Source organism: Mya arenaria, chromosome 5 (genome assembly GCF_026914265.1).
Source record: "Mya arenaria isolate MELC-2E11 chromosome 5, ASM2691426v1".
Classification (NCBI taxonomy): Eukaryota; Metazoa; Mollusca; class Bivalvia; order Myida; family Myidae; genus Mya; species Mya arenaria.
This window is the reverse complement of record NC_069126.1, coordinates 35122687-35140906: the sequence shown is the minus strand read 5'-3', so window position 1 is coordinate 35140906 and position 18220 is coordinate 35122687. Positions and strand designations below refer to the sequence as shown.

Here is an 18220-nt window from a genome sequence, read left to right as displayed (position 1 = left end):
AATAATGAGTTTGTCTACTTTATTACATACAATAGACAGCGGTATATGACATGTTGGAACATCTAAAAATAGATCATATGAATAAATGGACGGTTTATAGTGGTGATATGTCAAAAACAATTCATACACTGATCAATACGAACAAGATACATTCAGATAGGATCTTCCGTTATACTCATTTTTTAAGCATTCCACACAAAATAAGCAACTTGCACAGAAATGGAAATGTGCCATACCACACTAAATAAGGAGTTAAAAGAAATCCCCCTTATACCTAAAAAATTAACCCCAAAAATTGAGCGATTTTGAAATTGATTGTGAGAAGAAATGATATTAAGCGTGATAAAAACAAGTATTATACAATACATATGATAATTTACCATTGAAAATAGCAAGAATAGTTGAATGTCAAACGGTCCTCCATGTAGTAGGACAAGATAAGTTAAATCAATAACAATTATATCATCAATTAATATTTTCATGTTATCATTTAAAATCAAATAATATAACATTTAAATAAATTTATTTGCAACATGTTGTTTTTTGTTATTTCTTTTTGCATTTTTTATTTGCTCCTTTCAACAATTATTATTGTGTAAGTTGTTTAAATGATATCATTTACAGGGCAGTATGATGATTGTTTAGTGGAGACATAAAGAAATCATTGACTAATCTAACATTTAAAGCACCTAAGACAATACCAAAGTCTATTATAGAGCGTTTGTTGAAAAAATATAATTACACAACAAGAGAACTCATCTGTTTTTGTTTTCAGCTAAAAAAGGACATAACTCAACAATCAGTAAAGACAGAGTTATAAGCCTTGCTATGCATGTGTGTTATGTTTCTGGCAACATGTGTACCAAGTTTCATATGAATATGTTGGTCTATTGACAGGCACATAAGTAGTACCAAGTTTCATATGAATATGTTGGTCTATTGACAGGCACATAAGTAGTACCAAGTTTCATATGAATATGTTGGTCTATTGACAGGCACATAAGTAATACCAAGTTTCATATGAATATGTTGGTCTATTGACAGGCACATAAGTAGTACCAAGTTTCATATGAATATGTTGGTCTATTGACAGGCACATAAGTAGTACCAAGTTTCATATAAATATGTTGATCTATTGACAGGCACATAAGTAGTACCAAGTTTCATATGAATATGTTGGTCTATTGACAGGCACATAAGTAGTACCAAGTTTCATATGAATATGTTGGTCTATTGACAGGCACATAAGTAGTACCAAGTTTCATATGAATATGTTGGTCTATTGACAGGCACATGTGCACCAAGTTTCATATGAATATGTTGGTCTATTGACAGGCACATAAGTAGTACCAAGTTTAGTATGAATATTTTGGTCTATTGAAAGGCACATAAGTAGTACCAAGTTTCATATGAATATGTTGGTCTATTGACAGGCACATAAGTAGTACCAAGTTTCATATGAATATGTTGATCTATTGACAGGCACATAAGTAGTACCAAGTTTCATATGAATATGTTGATCTATTGACAGGCACATGTGTACCAAGTAACAACACCAAGGCTATGACAATACCTCACCTCAACAAGCCGAAAAAGAAATACATGATATTGATATAAAATCCTTGCATAAAAAGCATGGTGTTGAGTGGAGACCGATTAGTATAACTGTTTCATCTGCACACAAACAACTGAAAAAAGTTGATATAGTCAGAAATAACAAATTAATAAACAAAAACAGGTAAAAATAACCACTAAATAAATTTACTAACTTGTGTTTTTTATCAAAGGAATGTAATTCTTATATTATGCAGTTTACAATATCACATTCAATAACAACAGCACAAGAGATGATAGTTTGCTGGAAGTTCTTATAACTTTCCTGATTCAATCCATAACAAGGCATAAACAGATGAATTACACTAAAAAGGATGTGCTAAATAGCGTAGTTTTATGGATGAGAAAATATCAGACTTTTAAAATTATGGAATAAGTTGTAAACAATATTTTTAACACAGTAACATCACTTAAATCCTATTTAAAGACATGAAGTGGTATTCAACATGCTTCATAAGTCAATCTTAAGTTATGGACATGGATCATTGACTTCATTCACTGTAATGGTCAGTAATGTATGTCATGTCATCCAATTAGCTACATCGTTTTGAGTTCCAAATGAAGACCAATATTGAATACCAAGCTTTTTTCAGTCACAATGATATTATATTTTGGAATGAAAAATAAAATAAACAACAATTAAAAGAGTTCATATCATAATTGAGGGCACCATCATCAAATAATATCATCATCATATATTTTTGATGTATAATTAGTGTAATAACTATTGATGTGACATCACAAATGAATTATGATGAAAATGAATATACTGTATAGAAAATTATCATTTTGATATAAAAAGAATACCACAATCCTGGTCATTGATTTTTTTTAATTAAAGTAGTTTACTTACAGTGATAAGATTTTCAACAAGGCTAGTTATCATAAATTTCAGTAAACTTGTTTAATAAATTCTTAATTGAATAACCACGCATATGAATCATTAGGGTTTTAGACTACCAAAATTGTAATTCAAGTTTCTATTAATCTTAAGAAGTTTTCATAAATTAGAGGGATAATAATGTTACATTTGTTATAAAACATATAATATAGCATTGCACAAGTGTAAATTGTTTTAATTGGTCCTCAAAGAATACAAGTATCTTTCATGTGTACATACATGCCATATTTCTGAGAGGCTTCCAATGGGATTTTGGTCTGAATTCCACGGGACTTTGATATTACACCAGGGGATTTTTAAGCGCAATATTTATATTTTTGCACAATATAACATTTATATTATAAGAATAAATACAGAAATACACTCTAATCACAATATTTTTTGGACTTAGTCATCATGGTCCTTCATGGAATTTCACACTCATAATATTATGGATGCTTTCCACTGTCAACCCTTAAGCAATTTTTATTTATTTTTAATTCCAGGGGATATGGATCCCACGGCGGGGTACCAGGGGATAGGTCGGAATTCTGGGGGATTTTTCCCCTTGCCGAGGGATATGGCATGTATGTGTGTATGTGTGAAGCAAAAGCTGACCCAATGTCACATGCACATATTTCTGAATATTACGTCACTCATAGTTACCAAACATAATCACAATCCAAGACTTGCGTTAAGCATGTTAAGTCTTTGAAGTAAAATTATTCAGGTTGTTAAACATTCATCAAAAGGATTCTAGATAAACTATGCTAAAAGAATTCATTTAATTGTATAAATTTGTATTAGTAATATCACAATGGTTTTACACTCAAAGGAAGAGAGTCAAGACTTGGTTGAGGTTTTGGAAAAAACTGCGTTAACTCCATGTGGAGACTGTGAACACGCCGGCAGTCATGTCATCTAGGCATCGTCTACTGACTCGTACCTGAAATAAAGATGTTCAGGTAACAATTAAACAATGATTGAAAATCAATGATGCTTATAATAAATATTAGTACAATTACATCCTTTCATTATAATCTATAAAATTACATTTTAAAACGTATTTAAAATTAGTAAAAATTATCTCAACAAAAACAAAGTAATAATAATCCACAGTAGTAACATGATTAACACCCAAATGGTTAGAACTGTAGTCCTGGCCCCAATATCACAAAAATACTTAAGTCAAATCTCAAACTCAGTCTCAACTCATTTTACCACATAAAAGCGTAACATTATTAAAATCTTGTATGTTTTTATTGTTTAAAAAACATATTTTCTCATAGAATGTGTTGATAAAAACCTTTGGCGATAATTTTAAGTCAACATATTCTATGGCTAAAATAAACTTCAGTAACTGTTAAAAACATTTGAGTTGTACTCAATTACATAATATGCTGTAAACTATATTATCTATGGAATCTTGACCAAAGTGTTTAATCAACATATTTTATGAGAAAATACGCTTTAGAAGTTGTAAAAAATATACACAATTTTTAATTACTTTGATGTTATGTGGTAATATGAGTAGAAACTGAGATTGCGATTTAGCTTAAGTATTTTTTGTGATATTGTGGCCTGGTCTGCCTTGAAATAGCATTTTTCTAAGACATTTAGTTATCTTTTGTACAATATCTCTTTTTATTTTCAAATTTATCAGTTTCAGTTATGAAATCAATGATAAATAAAAAAACGATTCTCTGATTATTTTTGATACTTGATTATGTTGTGTTTTTTTCTCCCCCATTTTCAAACCTTAAGTAAAGGTAAAATAGTTGTTAACTAATAATGACTTAAGTTATAATTTGTATACTATAAGAAACACATACTTTTGTAATCGTTTCCGGAGATCCTTCATAGTTTCATTCTTCTTCATCAACATCTGTTTGAGGTTCTTAAATGGAGCCGTTAGACTCACCTTCTTTTCAAGCTCCTGAAGGTAAAAAAGGTCAATCACATAGAGAAAGTGTACATGTATTATTGGCTCAAACATGAACAGTTTCTATGGTTTGTATATGTATTAAATTCTGACAGTCAAAAAGGTCAATCACATAAAGGAAATATGCATGTATTATCAGGTCAAACTTCAACAGTTTTATATGGATTGAATATGCATTAAATTATGTAGGTCAAAATGGTCAAAGGTCAATCACATATAGGAAATATGCATGTATTATCAGGTCAAACTTCAACAGTTTCTATGGTTTGTATATGCATTAAATTCTGAAGGTCAAAATGGTCAAAGGTCAATAACATAGAGAAAGTGTACATGTATTATTTGGTCAAATATAAACAGTTTTATATGGATTGAATATGCATTAAATTATGTAGGTCAAAATGGGTGAAAAATAGTTAAATAGACTGCATAGTCCTAGTGTATAATACGCAACAAGAAAAATTATAGCTTAATTATGATTATGTAAAATAGTAATTCAATTTAATATAATTGATGACTTTTGAATGGTTACATTGACCAACTTTTATTTTTTTTTAGAGATTTTTATGAGAAATGGTCATGTTTCAATAATCCAATGGCCTGATTTTTTAAGGTTAAAATGGATTCTATCAATATAATTTTACTGCCTGTGGTACAAGACAGTGAGAAAAGGCATTTTTTCTCTGATATGTGACCTGTCGGACATGGACATTATGTACATTGAGCAGCAAATTTGTCACTACAAAAGTCTGTCGTACCTTCTCCGCCATTTCCAGCATCTCTCGGATTCTGAGCAGCTCATGTTTAGTGGAAACCAAGTCATTCTCCATGGCACCGTTTCCAGACCCGGCCTGTAAGTAAATACCGTACGTGTTATATATAACTTGCATGAGAAAGAAAAAAATAATATTTTCTCAATTTGTCTGCGAGAATGATATTACCATAAATGTGCATATCCATGGCTTGAGATACTGGTAGGAGATAATCATGAGAACAAAAAGATGAGAGATTGTATGAAAAAAACGTTGTTCCCAGATTTTACATATATAAATCATTTGCAAGTTTTATCAACCATTACTGGATGGTATTTCTGCATTTTGCAAGCATTCTTATTTACAGTTAAGATGATAAGTGATTATATTTCAGCCATACTTAAGTTATTTGCTTAAAGTTGCAACACATACTTGGCCGATTGTTCAGAACTTTGTTATGGTTAACAACATTGTTAACATCATCGTTGTTCATTTTAAAATCATTACTACTCGAGTAGTTTAATGGATACATTTGTCACCTGCAGTATTTCTTACAAGATTTGAGACAACTATTTCAGTTGTACCTGTTTTTTTCAAATGTATGACTACATGATCAAATAAATCATGTTTAAAAGTTATCAATAATCTTATTAATCATGTTGTCAAGTTTGACAAAAATCTGAACAAACAGCGCATTGTCAAAATGAAAATGTTGAATTTAAATAATGATAACATGAGCAACACCCCTTTGCAAGTTACAGCCAAGAAGTTCAAATTATCCATTATGCTGCCATGGAAACTGATATTACTGACAATAAGGTCATAACACTAACACATGTCTTCTTTTATATTATACAGACAAAATAGCAACCTCAAAATAAAGAAATTAAACTTGCAACAGAATAAAAATTAACCCACCGGTTTGCTAGAATCAAGCTCGACCTGCAGGGCGGCCATTTTACGTCTCAATTCTTCGGTTTCCCCTCCCTGTAACATAAAGAAACAATAAGGCTATTTAAGTACAGATACAACCTTACATCTTAAATTCTCATGTGCTATGGTAACTTCAGAGTCCTTAAAGAACAACTAAATTGCCAGAGTCTAGCTCAAATTGTAGGTAAACCTATTTCGTCTTATCTCATTTGTTTCTCCACCCTGCAAACAACATAGACACCGTCAGGCTACAAAAAGTGTACGGTACATCAAAAATATTTACTTTTTTGAGTTTTTTCATCATTGGCCTTTTCGAACCTAAATCAGAAATTTGTCTGGCTATCATATTGTTGGAGACATTAGAAGGAACACTTATGTGTTGTAAATTTTCGATGATTCTCATTTTACATTGACAAGAGATAAACAATAGACTATTTTCACACACTATAATTGGTATCATATAATATCAGTGTATAATGCCAAATAATAAAAATATTTTTTCAATATGATCAATCTTAAATTTGAAACTGCCTTTATGCATACACACACATTTTTATAGGTGATTATGCAATATCCTCCAGAGTAAATACTCTTATGTTAATTACATACAAGTTATGATAGTGATCTCACGACTTCCAATGACAGCTCTGGTAGTATTTTTTCCAAGCCATTATCCGTATGATATTTCCAAATTAAGAAAAGTCCTCCCTTGTCTAACTTACCAGTACCATACCCCTCTCCTTTGCCCATCAACTGCCCAAACTCATTCCAAATTGCACTTTCAGCTGTCCTCATATGAGATTGTATACACTCAGGTTATCCTTCAGTTGTTCTTTTTTCTCCATCAACCATATGGCAACTTACACCCCAAATGCCCCCACCCCCTTCAATGCCAATCCCACCTCTACCACACCCCTACTTACGGTTCCCCCAGACCTCATCTGAGACTGTGTTCTTTTCAGATCTTCCTCCAGCTCTTGTCTCTGCTTCATGGACGCTGCAGACTGTAACACACATGGTAATAGAAGGTTAACTTAATTATGTACAAAAGAACTCATAACATAATATTTAAAGGCTTTAACAACAGCAAATGTTCATGAACAGTCTGAATGGCCGAATGACAACCAGCATCCTGTTGATTATGGACTGACCCCTTACATGTCCTTACATGTCTGTACAGTTGTTTAAGCAAAAAGATCTAGTTACCAGTCAATGGTAATAACCAGCAGGCCTAATTTTCTATAACACGTTTAAGGTAAGCCATCCATCATTAGGATGCAAATATGTGTGAGTGCATTTAAGATATTAACATTGACATTATTTCTATATTTAATCTATATTGATAAACCATTATAGAACTTGTTCATGAATTACATTTTTAAATAACACCATTTTGTCTCTACTGTGATAAAATTATATTTTAAAGAGAGATAATAAAAAATATTCTATGATTATATAGCAATTTTATAAATTTGTTCTAAATAATATAATGCCTATATATTTAAAAAAAACTTGCAGTAAAAATCATATATTCAAACTTAACACTTTGCAACTTTAGAATGAAACTTTACCACTACCAAAAGCATTTTTTTGTACAAATGAGTTGACAGATGGCTTACTTAATATAAGCCTCTTATAATAGGATCAAGCTCAGCACACTATTTGTTTTCCTGGGTAGTATTGTGTAGTATTCTCTTTTTATTAATAGAATTAAAGCTGCACTCTCACAGATATATCATTTTTACAACTTTTTATTTTTTGTCTTGGAAAGAGCAAATTTTTGCGTAAATATCTGCAAACCAATTATATAAGATTGCTGACAAAAAATCAGATTGTAGATTTTCCTCTTTCCGTTCGAAAATTAATGTTTTATGGCTTAAGAAAAATGCATAAAACATCAATTTTTGAACTTAAATATAAAAATCTGTGATCTTATTTTTTGTCAGCAGTCTTATATAACTGGTTTCCATGGATTTTAGCAAAAATTGGCTCGTTCCAAGACAAAAAATAAAAAAGTTGTCAAAATGTTCAATCTGTGAGAGTGCAGCTTTAAATGGAATTACATGTATTTTTAAGACAAACTTACACCAGCTTCCATTCCCATTGGCTCGTTCGAAGACAAAAAATAAAAAAGTTGTCAAAACGTTCAATCTGAGAGAGTGCAGCTTTAAATGGAATTACGTGTATTTTTAAGACAAACTTACACCAGCTTCCATTCCCATAACTGACTTCTTCAGCTTCTCATTTTCCGCTTCCAACTCTTCAATTTTCTGAAAATTAAAATAAGTTTATATATATCACAGGTAATATCAATCTCCTACGCAGTGATCTCCCCTGACAAGCAGAATAGATCTCTGCCACCATGAGGGAGTACAGCTAGATTTCAGCATTATAAACTTTATATAAACTCTTTTTTTAAATAATTTTTCTTTTCTTTTTCTTTTGGACAGTTGTGATGACTATATACTAATAAATTATCTTTTATTTTAAATATTTTTTTTGTATTATTACCTCAATGCACCATGAATGATTTCGAAATTGATCACAACTGTCCAAAAGAAAAAGAAAAGAAAAAATATTTAAAAAAAGAGTTTATATAAAGTTTATATAGCTGAAATACACGGTCACTTGTTTTGCATGGTGGCAGAGATTACTGTACTGTAAGGGAAGTAACACTGTGTGGAGTTTGTGCCTTTGTGGTAATATAAGATTTTTTAAATATAAAGAGGATAATTGTTTGTTTCAGTGTAAGATCATTATTCATGTATATTTCATCGAGTGAGCACCAAAAATTATCCAGCCATGTGTGAACATTCACTTTTGGTGTTCAGGAGGTCAAATATATATTGCTACATGTGTATATAACCATTAACCCAGAGAATGACATGCTAACTATTCAGCAGTCACTGCTGATTCCATTCACTCTCACCAAGACATACCATATGGAGGAGGGTTGTTCCACCAGATTCATTCATGGGCCCCAGTTTCACGTGCTTGAGCACAGAGTGGAAATCATTGTCCCGTTTTGTCCCAGCAAACTGCTGCTCTTCAAACTCTGCTATCCGGTCTAGTATTTCTCTGCAATTGATCATAAATACTGATTCAACTTCATAAAAACTTATTCAGCTTCATATTAAATACGGAACTTTATATATCCTGATTCAACCTCAAATATACTGATTCAACTTCATAAATACTGATTCAAATTTCATTGTGTAATTTCATTGGTTAATAATTGTTATTCAATATGTTTAATTTTAATTTATCATTACAAATGATTTAGATTTTACTGGTACATGCACATTTTTTTTTATAACGACTGATATTGGATAATGTCTTCTATAAGCAATAATTGAAACTGAATTTTCGGCATTTCCCTACTGAGTGAAACAAAATGTAAATCAGAATAGAGTCATAAACAATTTCTCTCTCTCTCTCTCTCGCTCTCTCGCTCTCGCTCTCGCTCTCTCTCTCTCTCTCTCTCTCTCTCTCTCTCTCTATATATATATATATATATATATATTCTGTGTTAACAACAAAACCCACATTGGCCTCATGTATTATTAAATATACTATAATTTGACCAAGGCAGCTCTCAGAAAAAAGTTGCCGTTTCTTAGCTAATCAGTCTGACACTTTCTAATCTATACGTAGCTATACCAGGTACCTGTTTTCAAGATCGGAAATGTCAGTGGGGAGATTAAAACATGTCATAAACATTATACATTGTATATTATGATACTATTCCATTTTAACAACCACACTTTTTCCATTAACCCTGATATGCTAGAAAATAGTTTTAGAAAGACGTGCCTGTTTTCCAGCTCTGAGATGTCAGCGGAGAGTTTGAGATGCCATTTTTCCGCCTGCATGAACATTTGTCGGAGAAGGAGGACGTTTGTGTGGGCAGAGTTAATCAGCTCCCCCTCCAGCTCCCCTTGTACACTCTGTAGCAGGTTGTCTAACATGTCCTTCACTTCATCGATGGTGTAGGTAGTTTCATCAAGTCTGGAATTGTGCAGATATTAACTTAATAAGGGATGACAGCTCTTTCAAAATTATTAACTCTAGTAATCATACTTTATTCAACATCATTTTTTGAAATAATAGATGCAGCCATTATTATGAGGACTTTTACAACGAGTCATAGATTAGAGTTCTGAGGTGAAGTACCGTAATTGAACCATCCATGTTAGCAGTCATGTTAAAAAATAACTTAAGTTAAAAATGATTTTGGCAAAAAATTATATTTTTTTGTGAGGAAACATATATATTATCATTTGTTAAACATACCTGCTCATAGATTTCTTTACTTTCTCTGTTTTCTTTATATTATCATTGTTAAATTCTAAGAAAATGGGATTTCCCAAATAAAGAAAAAGCAAAACATTATTCCAGATCAGAAAGGCCCTAAAATGCCTGGAGCACACGTTACTCAGGGCACTGATTGGCTGGATAGTGAGAAAGAGATTAACCTGGTTGAAATGAGTTCATCAAAGCAGAAGTCAACAGCTCTCATGCGCTGCCCCCGCTGGTAGCGAGTGAAACGGATGTAGTTGTGCACCTGCGCCAAATGATGGTCATTGACGTTCAAATTGTTTGTAGCCTGGAAAAGTGTAGCATATAATGGTATTGAATGATTTACAACGGAACCTGGTCAAATAGCCCCCAGGTCAAATACCCCCATTTTGGTCAAATAGCCCCCACACTTTTGGTCAAATAGCCCCCATTTGGAAAAAAATGGTCAAAACGCCCCCAATTTGGTCAAATAGCCCCCACTCTTTATTTTTTTTGAAATTATATTTGAAGGTTAGTTGTAATATTTTTCAGACAGTTGAATGTAAGTTGTAATATTTTTAAGATATTTGAAGGTAAGCTATAATTTTTTAAGATATTTGTATTTATATTTGAAGGTAAGTTGTAAGTTTACAACAAATATCAGAATGACAGTCATCTTAATGTTACAATTAAGCGTAGCAAATCTTAGAGTGTGCATTTAAAAAAAAATCCATGTCCAGAGCTTCTCATACTTCTCATATGTAACCTGGTTAACTTCACCCACACATTTTTTTTCAAAAGACCTGCTATAGTACTTTCATCAAAAAAGTTTATTTCAATCAATATCCCTGTGATAGTTTGTTTGAAACAACCAATTAGGTCCCAAATTGTCAATGGTCTGCTTCTTACTTTGTCAATGATTACTTTTTGTTAAATTGGTGGAAAGAAGCTTACGCAGTTTCAGTAATATAATATCTAATCAGTCATGTACCTTGATGAATAGCAAATAGAATTGATCTTCAATGGGCTATCAGTCATGTACCTTGATGAATAGCAAATAGAATTGATCTTCAAAGGGCTATGTTCACTTTTGAAGAGCAGAGAAGTACCATACACTAAAGGGAAGTAACCGCTCTGCAGAGTTTTTTCAATGGGAAGTTGTAAAAGCTTGATAGTCAAGTAAATGGCTTTGCTCTGCCAAATATATTTGATTATCTTTTCTTTACATAAAGGAATAAATATGTCTCTTGCCAGCACGGTATATGGCATGATCTTGTGCCAAACACTTTGGTTGATTTTACTAAAGCAATCCAACATGTTTGCATACGCAAAGGTTTAAAACTCATTGCGTTTTTAGTGATGTTCAATGCTTTATAACTCACTTGAAAAAAGGACAAAAATGTAAATTCATCCTTAAATAATAACAAGAGGAAATAACTTGTCCAAGCACAATGTTGACAAAAATAAACATTCCTCAACCATTAATTCCTCAATTGCTGTTGAAGTCAGATACAATAGTTCGAAAAACAATGCAAATAAACAGAACAGTAAAAACTTAGCAGTAAGTTTATTATACATGAACGACGTACCATCTTTATGACAAGCAAACCAGCAAGCCACAAATATCAAAATATGTTTGTGTACGGATGCGACACTGAACAAACCGGAAGTTAACAAATATTGTACCCAACTGTACAAAAGTAGCAGACACCAGTTTAATATTTGGCCTACAACGGTAAACTCATTAAATTATCATTATTATATTATTAATTACATCCACACCATCCATTATTATTATTATTATTATTATTATTATTATTATTATTATTATTATTATTATTATTATTATTATTATTATTATTATTTTCATTGTTATTTTCATTATTAAAATTATTACTACTACGATAATTTATTGGTAAACGAGTTGCTCACCCCAGGTAAGTTGGGCATGTCTTACGGACTTTTTATATCTAGTCTGACCAACATCCAAGGTCAAAGTACTGAGTCACAGGCCGGGTCGAACTCGTATGGATGAAAGAAAAACGTAACACAAGCTTTGAATGAAAATAGGGCATTTATCACTGCCATAATTAATTGTTTTACGAAATATCGTAAAATAACACATAAGAGGAGCCTGACAACATTTCAGCATCGAATTTTGATCAAAACAGTCCTTCGTCTAGAACCACCGACCACGACAGAACCGCCACACGGCATATAGACTTCTTACGTATTTTATGCTTGTAACACCCTCGAACTCAGGGATTTAGTTGATACTTAGTTTTTTAGTTCGATTGCGACGTAAGCTCATAGGTTATAGAACCATGTCCGAGTCCATTTCCTGGATAGAGACCAGTACTTTTGGACGTTTTTGAGAGGCCACTAGAAAGTATCCCTAGCTAGTGGTGATCGAACCCGCAACCTCTTGGATGAGAGCATAAGAAGTTTAAAAAAATACTGCATTAAAGTTTGACGCCGTTTGTTAAAAATTGACCCTCGGACAGAATTTCAACATTGAATTTTGATCAAAACAGTCTTTGAGAACGACCAGTGTTTAATTTTGATCAATAATGGGGTCTTTTTTTAACGGTTACTAAAATTTAATATAAACGTCATAAATTGTCATAAGCGTTCATTGAAAGAACAACTATCTAAGGTGACTCTGGAAAGAACAAGCAACTAGGATATACTATTTTAATATTGGAAACCTACCTCAGCCAGAGTTAACTTTTCACACGTCGAATGGCCATAAATTAACAGACGAGGTAAGTTTTCAACATTAAAAAAATGATGTGTTATCCATTAAAAAATACTCCTGGAGTAATAAATATTCAATGGGGTCACAATTTAATGTTACATCGACCCCCTTCTATACTCCAACAGCCGCTGGTTGGACAATACTTGGACAGCTGCAGCAACACTAATTTTGTTCTAGAAATCAACCAAATAAGATCATTAATGGTAATTCCATAAGACATTATTCTCAACGCCTGTTGTCTTTGGGGTAAACAATCGAAGGATTTTGTTCAATGCAAAAATACGAAAATCAATTGATCAACATAAAGTGTAGATACATATGCTGAGTACGAGCATGAGCATACCTTTGCTAAAATGATATGATTAGAGTTTACAGTTTATCCTCCTTTTCATGGACATTTAATTACAGCCAAACTATTTTGGGTTTACGGACATAACATTCACAAATTCCATGAACGAAAACCTTAATCATTTAGCAAACGGTACAATCGTTGATTGAATAATGATCACCCATTAACGTTCGATTTCATAAACAAAATTGATACTTCTGAAAATAGCGAAAAAGCTTAAACTTTTTCACACCAAATAAAAATGACCGGTCGGGGCGCAACCTTTTTCATAAATAGTACACCAATAAATATTAAGTTCTCTTCAATATACATCTTCAAAGTGCTTGACTTTTTTCCAAATACTCCGCATACTAAATTAATGACTTGTTCAAAAGTGCTTAGCAGCACAATTCTTATACGTATATAAATATTTCAAGGCTATGCTCCGCCCCGGCACGTTAAATTGTAGCCTCTGAGGTAGATGTGTATCCGATACAGTTGAATAATATCTTGTGTATTTGATTCGTTCATGCGAGACAAAGTAAACTGAAGATATCTTTCATATTCTTGGAAAGTCGTACCTTAAAACACAACTAAAATTTCTTTATCATACATAATTATACTGAAGACTGCAGTCACTACGGAATATGTTCCATTTATTCGTAACAAGTGTTTTCTTGACTGCTTTGTGTGGTAAGTATTGACAAGTTGTAGTATTTCATTATATTTATTAATTATTATTTGTGCTTGGTATAATTCGATGTCACCATTTAGAAAAGCCGAACCTACATTTTTTTGCTATTTCGGGGTTTTCATCTTTTTATTAACATAACAGCCAATAGAAATTGAGTTTACTGGTCAGTAGAAGTTGCAGAAAAACCCGAACCTACATGTCATTGTATATGACATTTTATTTTATTTTTTGTATCTCCTGAAAAAGTACAAAAATGTAAGTTCGGCATTTTTAAATGGTGCCATCGAATTATGCTGCTTAGATGTTTTGTCTTTGATGTTTTCTTAATTCTTGAAAATGCTGAAATCATGTAGTCATTTTGTGAATTGCATCGAATATTGTTGTTATTGCTTCGCAGTTCGTCTAAATATGGGGAAAACACAGATTAAATTTAGTCGCCTGTAACAAAACATCTAAATGAGATATGCCGTAAAAAAGCAAAAAAAGAAGATACATGTAGTTTGTTCACTCCCTCAGGTTAATGTACCGAGTCGTACTGGCGTGCATGTTTACGGCGCAGAATATGGGTAGATGAGATATTGTTTTAATTTCAGTGCATAATCATTTAATTAATAGCTACTCTGCCAAAATTGTAACTGTGAAAGTTTAAAAAGCGCCGGAATATCGCTAATATTTTTATCTGTTACAGTACCTTCATCATATGCAGCATTTTTTTTTGGTAAAATTTAAAGTGAAATTAGTTAAACACGATAATGCACTAAAATAATTAAAATAATAAATTTTGACATCAATCTATATTGTGCGCCTTTAAAGTTTCTGACATTTATAATATTGCAGGTCCCTGGCCCGGAGCAGCCCTCATGTGTTACAAATGCAACACGGACTCTCACCCCAACTGCGCAGACAACCCCAGCATCAACATGACCGTCGACCACGAACCCAGCGCTTTCTTAGGTGGACCATGCATTGCCTGTTCCAAGACTAAACTATTATTTTCTAGTTGTGAGTATTGGTTTCGATTTAAAAAAGAGCATTAAAATGACATGTCAGTTTAAGCGCATATATACTTATAGCGCTTATACGCCTATTGAAGAAATTTGACGTATAATGGGATCCTCTGAGGAGAGCTATCATCGAGCGGGCGCTCAGTGTCAACATAAGTTGACCGCTCTCTTACTCAACATTTTATTTGATATTTACTAGGGATGGCAACGAGTACCCGAGTAAATATTATTTACCAAACCTTGTAAAAAAGCCCGATGGCTTCAATGACCCATAAGTTATGGCTTTCCAATCGTCAAATATTGACCAAATTAACTTGGTCCGCTCGATGACCAGTTTCCAAACAATCTTCACCAAACTGACAATGCCCGTGGGTTTTATTTCTGGATAACGTTTGATAACCAGTGTGACCGATCCAAAATGTCAAAAGTCTGCATATTGACCTTGTCCGCTCTCTTACTTTCTCATCCAATCTTTACCAAACATGGTTACACTGTTGATGTGACAAACTTAATATCTGGCCTTTCGCTTTAGTAACTCATGAATTTAACTTTAACAGTCAAAGTTTGACCAAATTGATATTGTCAACTGAACTAACCATATCTTATCCAAACTTTACAAAAATGGTCACAATGTATATTGGCATACACTCTAAGATGAGCTCGATAACCATTAAGAAAGCCACCGAAGTTGTCCGTTTCCTAACATTACCAGTTCTATTCGATATTTACCAACCTTATTCCGAACTTTAACCTTTAACCTTCCTGCAGCATTAACCTCTGCGTTATGACCATTGTATTGTAACAATTTTACAAAATTGATCTTGTATGCATGCCCTTTAACTTAACCATCTTTAAGATGTTATTAGCCAGTGTTGCTGGTGCCGCGGAAGAGCAATACGTTGAGCGGATACGAGGATCCGTTAGTTTTGATGACATGTGTTTTGTATTCAGGACCTTACTACACGACAACCTATCATCTGCCCCGTTTCTGCATTACATTAATGTTAGAATTGGTTCATATATACCTTCTATTTTTCAGCTGTGAAACGGGATTGCGTGACAACGGAGTTGTTAATCATCAGAGATGGGTGCAGCGGGTTCGGGAGTGTCTGCTACTGTCGCACCGATTTGTGCAACCGTTCCGTCACCATGGCAACACCAGCGACATGGATGCTATTGTTGTTTCCCTTAGGAGCGATATTTACAAACAAAATATAAGCTTTACGAGTGTTGAACAAAAGTGTTGGAAAAAATGCATCAAAAACATTATAATTCTTCACTCTCATGTCAGACTAAGGTTCGATCTTTTGTATATATTTCTATTGTCTACAAAAATGTGATCATATAATAAAAGCAACGTTTACATCAACAGTACTGTGTCATTTTCATATGATTGTTATGCGTTTGTGCACGTTCGTATGATGTTTCGAATTGCGCCCTAACTATTATTATTCCGTCTTGAGTGATTATGAAAGTCACGTAAACGTGTCACCGTGATGCTAGAAATAAGAGGTCAAGGTCATTCTTCAAGGTCGAAGTTCATGGCATATCTGTCTTTATGCAGCGTCTTGTACTTTTTATTTCTTTGTCCTTGTTGATATCACAATCACGCGTGGTACATTTATGCATGGCATATCACAGATATGATGCAAGTCAAGGTCACTGTAAAAGGTCGAACAGTTTGCACATCCGATTTTACGTATACGGTGAACATTATATAAGGCATTGCTCAATACTCATGAGCAAAAATATACAAGCGTATATATCCAACTTTTCGGACCATGCAGAATGCACATTCGCGCTACAGATTTCATTGGAATATGTGAGGGAGAAAATTATACAAACAGGGTATTAAAGACATATATCTAGCCATTTACCTTATTCAAGTTCCATACTTGTCATGTTGAAAAAATGTGATTTTTGAAAGTTTTTTCACAAACGTTAATCATATTTTGCTCTCTTAAATGTAAAAACCACTTCATTGAATGATTTCAATTTGATTTTTATAAGGAAATGAAATATTTTTGTTTTTTAGTTTTGTAATTATCAATTCTGATTCTTAGACTATCTGCGCATGCGCGCAGGTAGTCTTAAGACCACAAATTCCACTTGGCAACAAAGAACTACTTCTATTCATGTCGTTTTAACCCATTTTTTGTCTCAATGCGCTCTATGTTTAGCAGAATGACGTCGAAACCATACAAATGGATTGGTCGTGTTGCAGTCCGAGTATGAGTTTTTGCCTATTCGGCTATTTCCGCGCTGTGATTATGTATCCCGGCGTTTTATTTTTAGCAGAATATAACTATTTTTTAGATCGTTATATTTATCAGATTAATGAGGGTCAAGATAATTGAGGTTCTGGTAGGAAGATAACATACAGTATTGATATTCACTCTTGTTTAGCCCATGATGTTCCAGAAATTATTACCGACCGCAAGTACGTGTCCCATCGCCTGCAGGATTTGTTATTTGATTTTTTATCATATTCATTGATATAAAAAATGAAGTATAGTAAATAAAAAAAATGAATGATCAATATCGTATTGAATGCTAATGACCGTTAGACATCAAGATACTAGACAAAATTATCTATTCCCCGGCATATCCTTCGAATCAACAATAAATACAAAACCAATAACTGGATGCAGATTTAGTGGTCGTGATGTATGACACCAATAAACAGCGCCGCAGCCGTGGGTGTCACAGCAGTGCAAAAATATAATATCATTTATCAGTGCACAAATCAATATTTGACTCGAAGGTCTCAAAAGTTATGTATGTTAGTCGAACTAAAAAATAACTGAAGTACACTTTTTGGTCTAGAATCATTTTTCGATTGATTGTCACCATTTTTTCATCAACATATTCTACGAAAAATTGCACTCATGGAAAAGAGTGAAATTATCGTTTTATATATAAATGCTGTTATTCGGCGAAAATGCGTTGATATTAAATTTTAGTATTGACTCTAGTATTTTTGACGTATTTGGGCCTGATGTTTGGTTCTTGGAACTGTCTCTGCAGTTCCGTTGATGTA

At 33.0% G+C, this 18220-nt stretch overlaps 1 protein-coding gene and 1 long non-coding RNA gene across 2 annotated transcripts; one reads left to right on the top strand and one right to left on the bottom strand.

Annotated features, from left to right (window-relative positions):
• Positions 1-5: 5 nt before the first annotated feature.
• Positions 6-12070, bottom strand: LOC128234047 (leucine zipper transcription factor-like protein 1). The gene is made up of 10 exons (XM_052948006.1): positions 11986-12070; positions 10594-10724; positions 9932-10126; positions 9058-9196; positions 8323-8388; positions 7042-7122; positions 6104-6172; positions 5192-5284; positions 4327-4430; positions 6-3440 (listed from the first exon to the last, which is right to left on the bottom strand). The coding sequence occupies exons 1-10, from the start codon at positions 11986-11988 to the stop codon at positions 3416-3418; spliced, it is 906 nt and encodes a 301-aa protein (XP_052803966.1). The 5' UTR covers positions 11989-12070; the 3' UTR covers positions 6-3415.
• Positions 12071-12100: 30 nt separating this feature from the next.
• Positions 12101-16523, top strand: LOC128233939 (uncharacterized). The gene is made up of 3 exons (XR_008260817.1): positions 12101-12131; positions 15014-15178; positions 16220-16523. It is a non-coding gene; the product is annotated as an uncharacterized LOC128233939 (long non-coding RNA).
• Positions 16524-18220: the final 1697 nt, after the last annotated feature.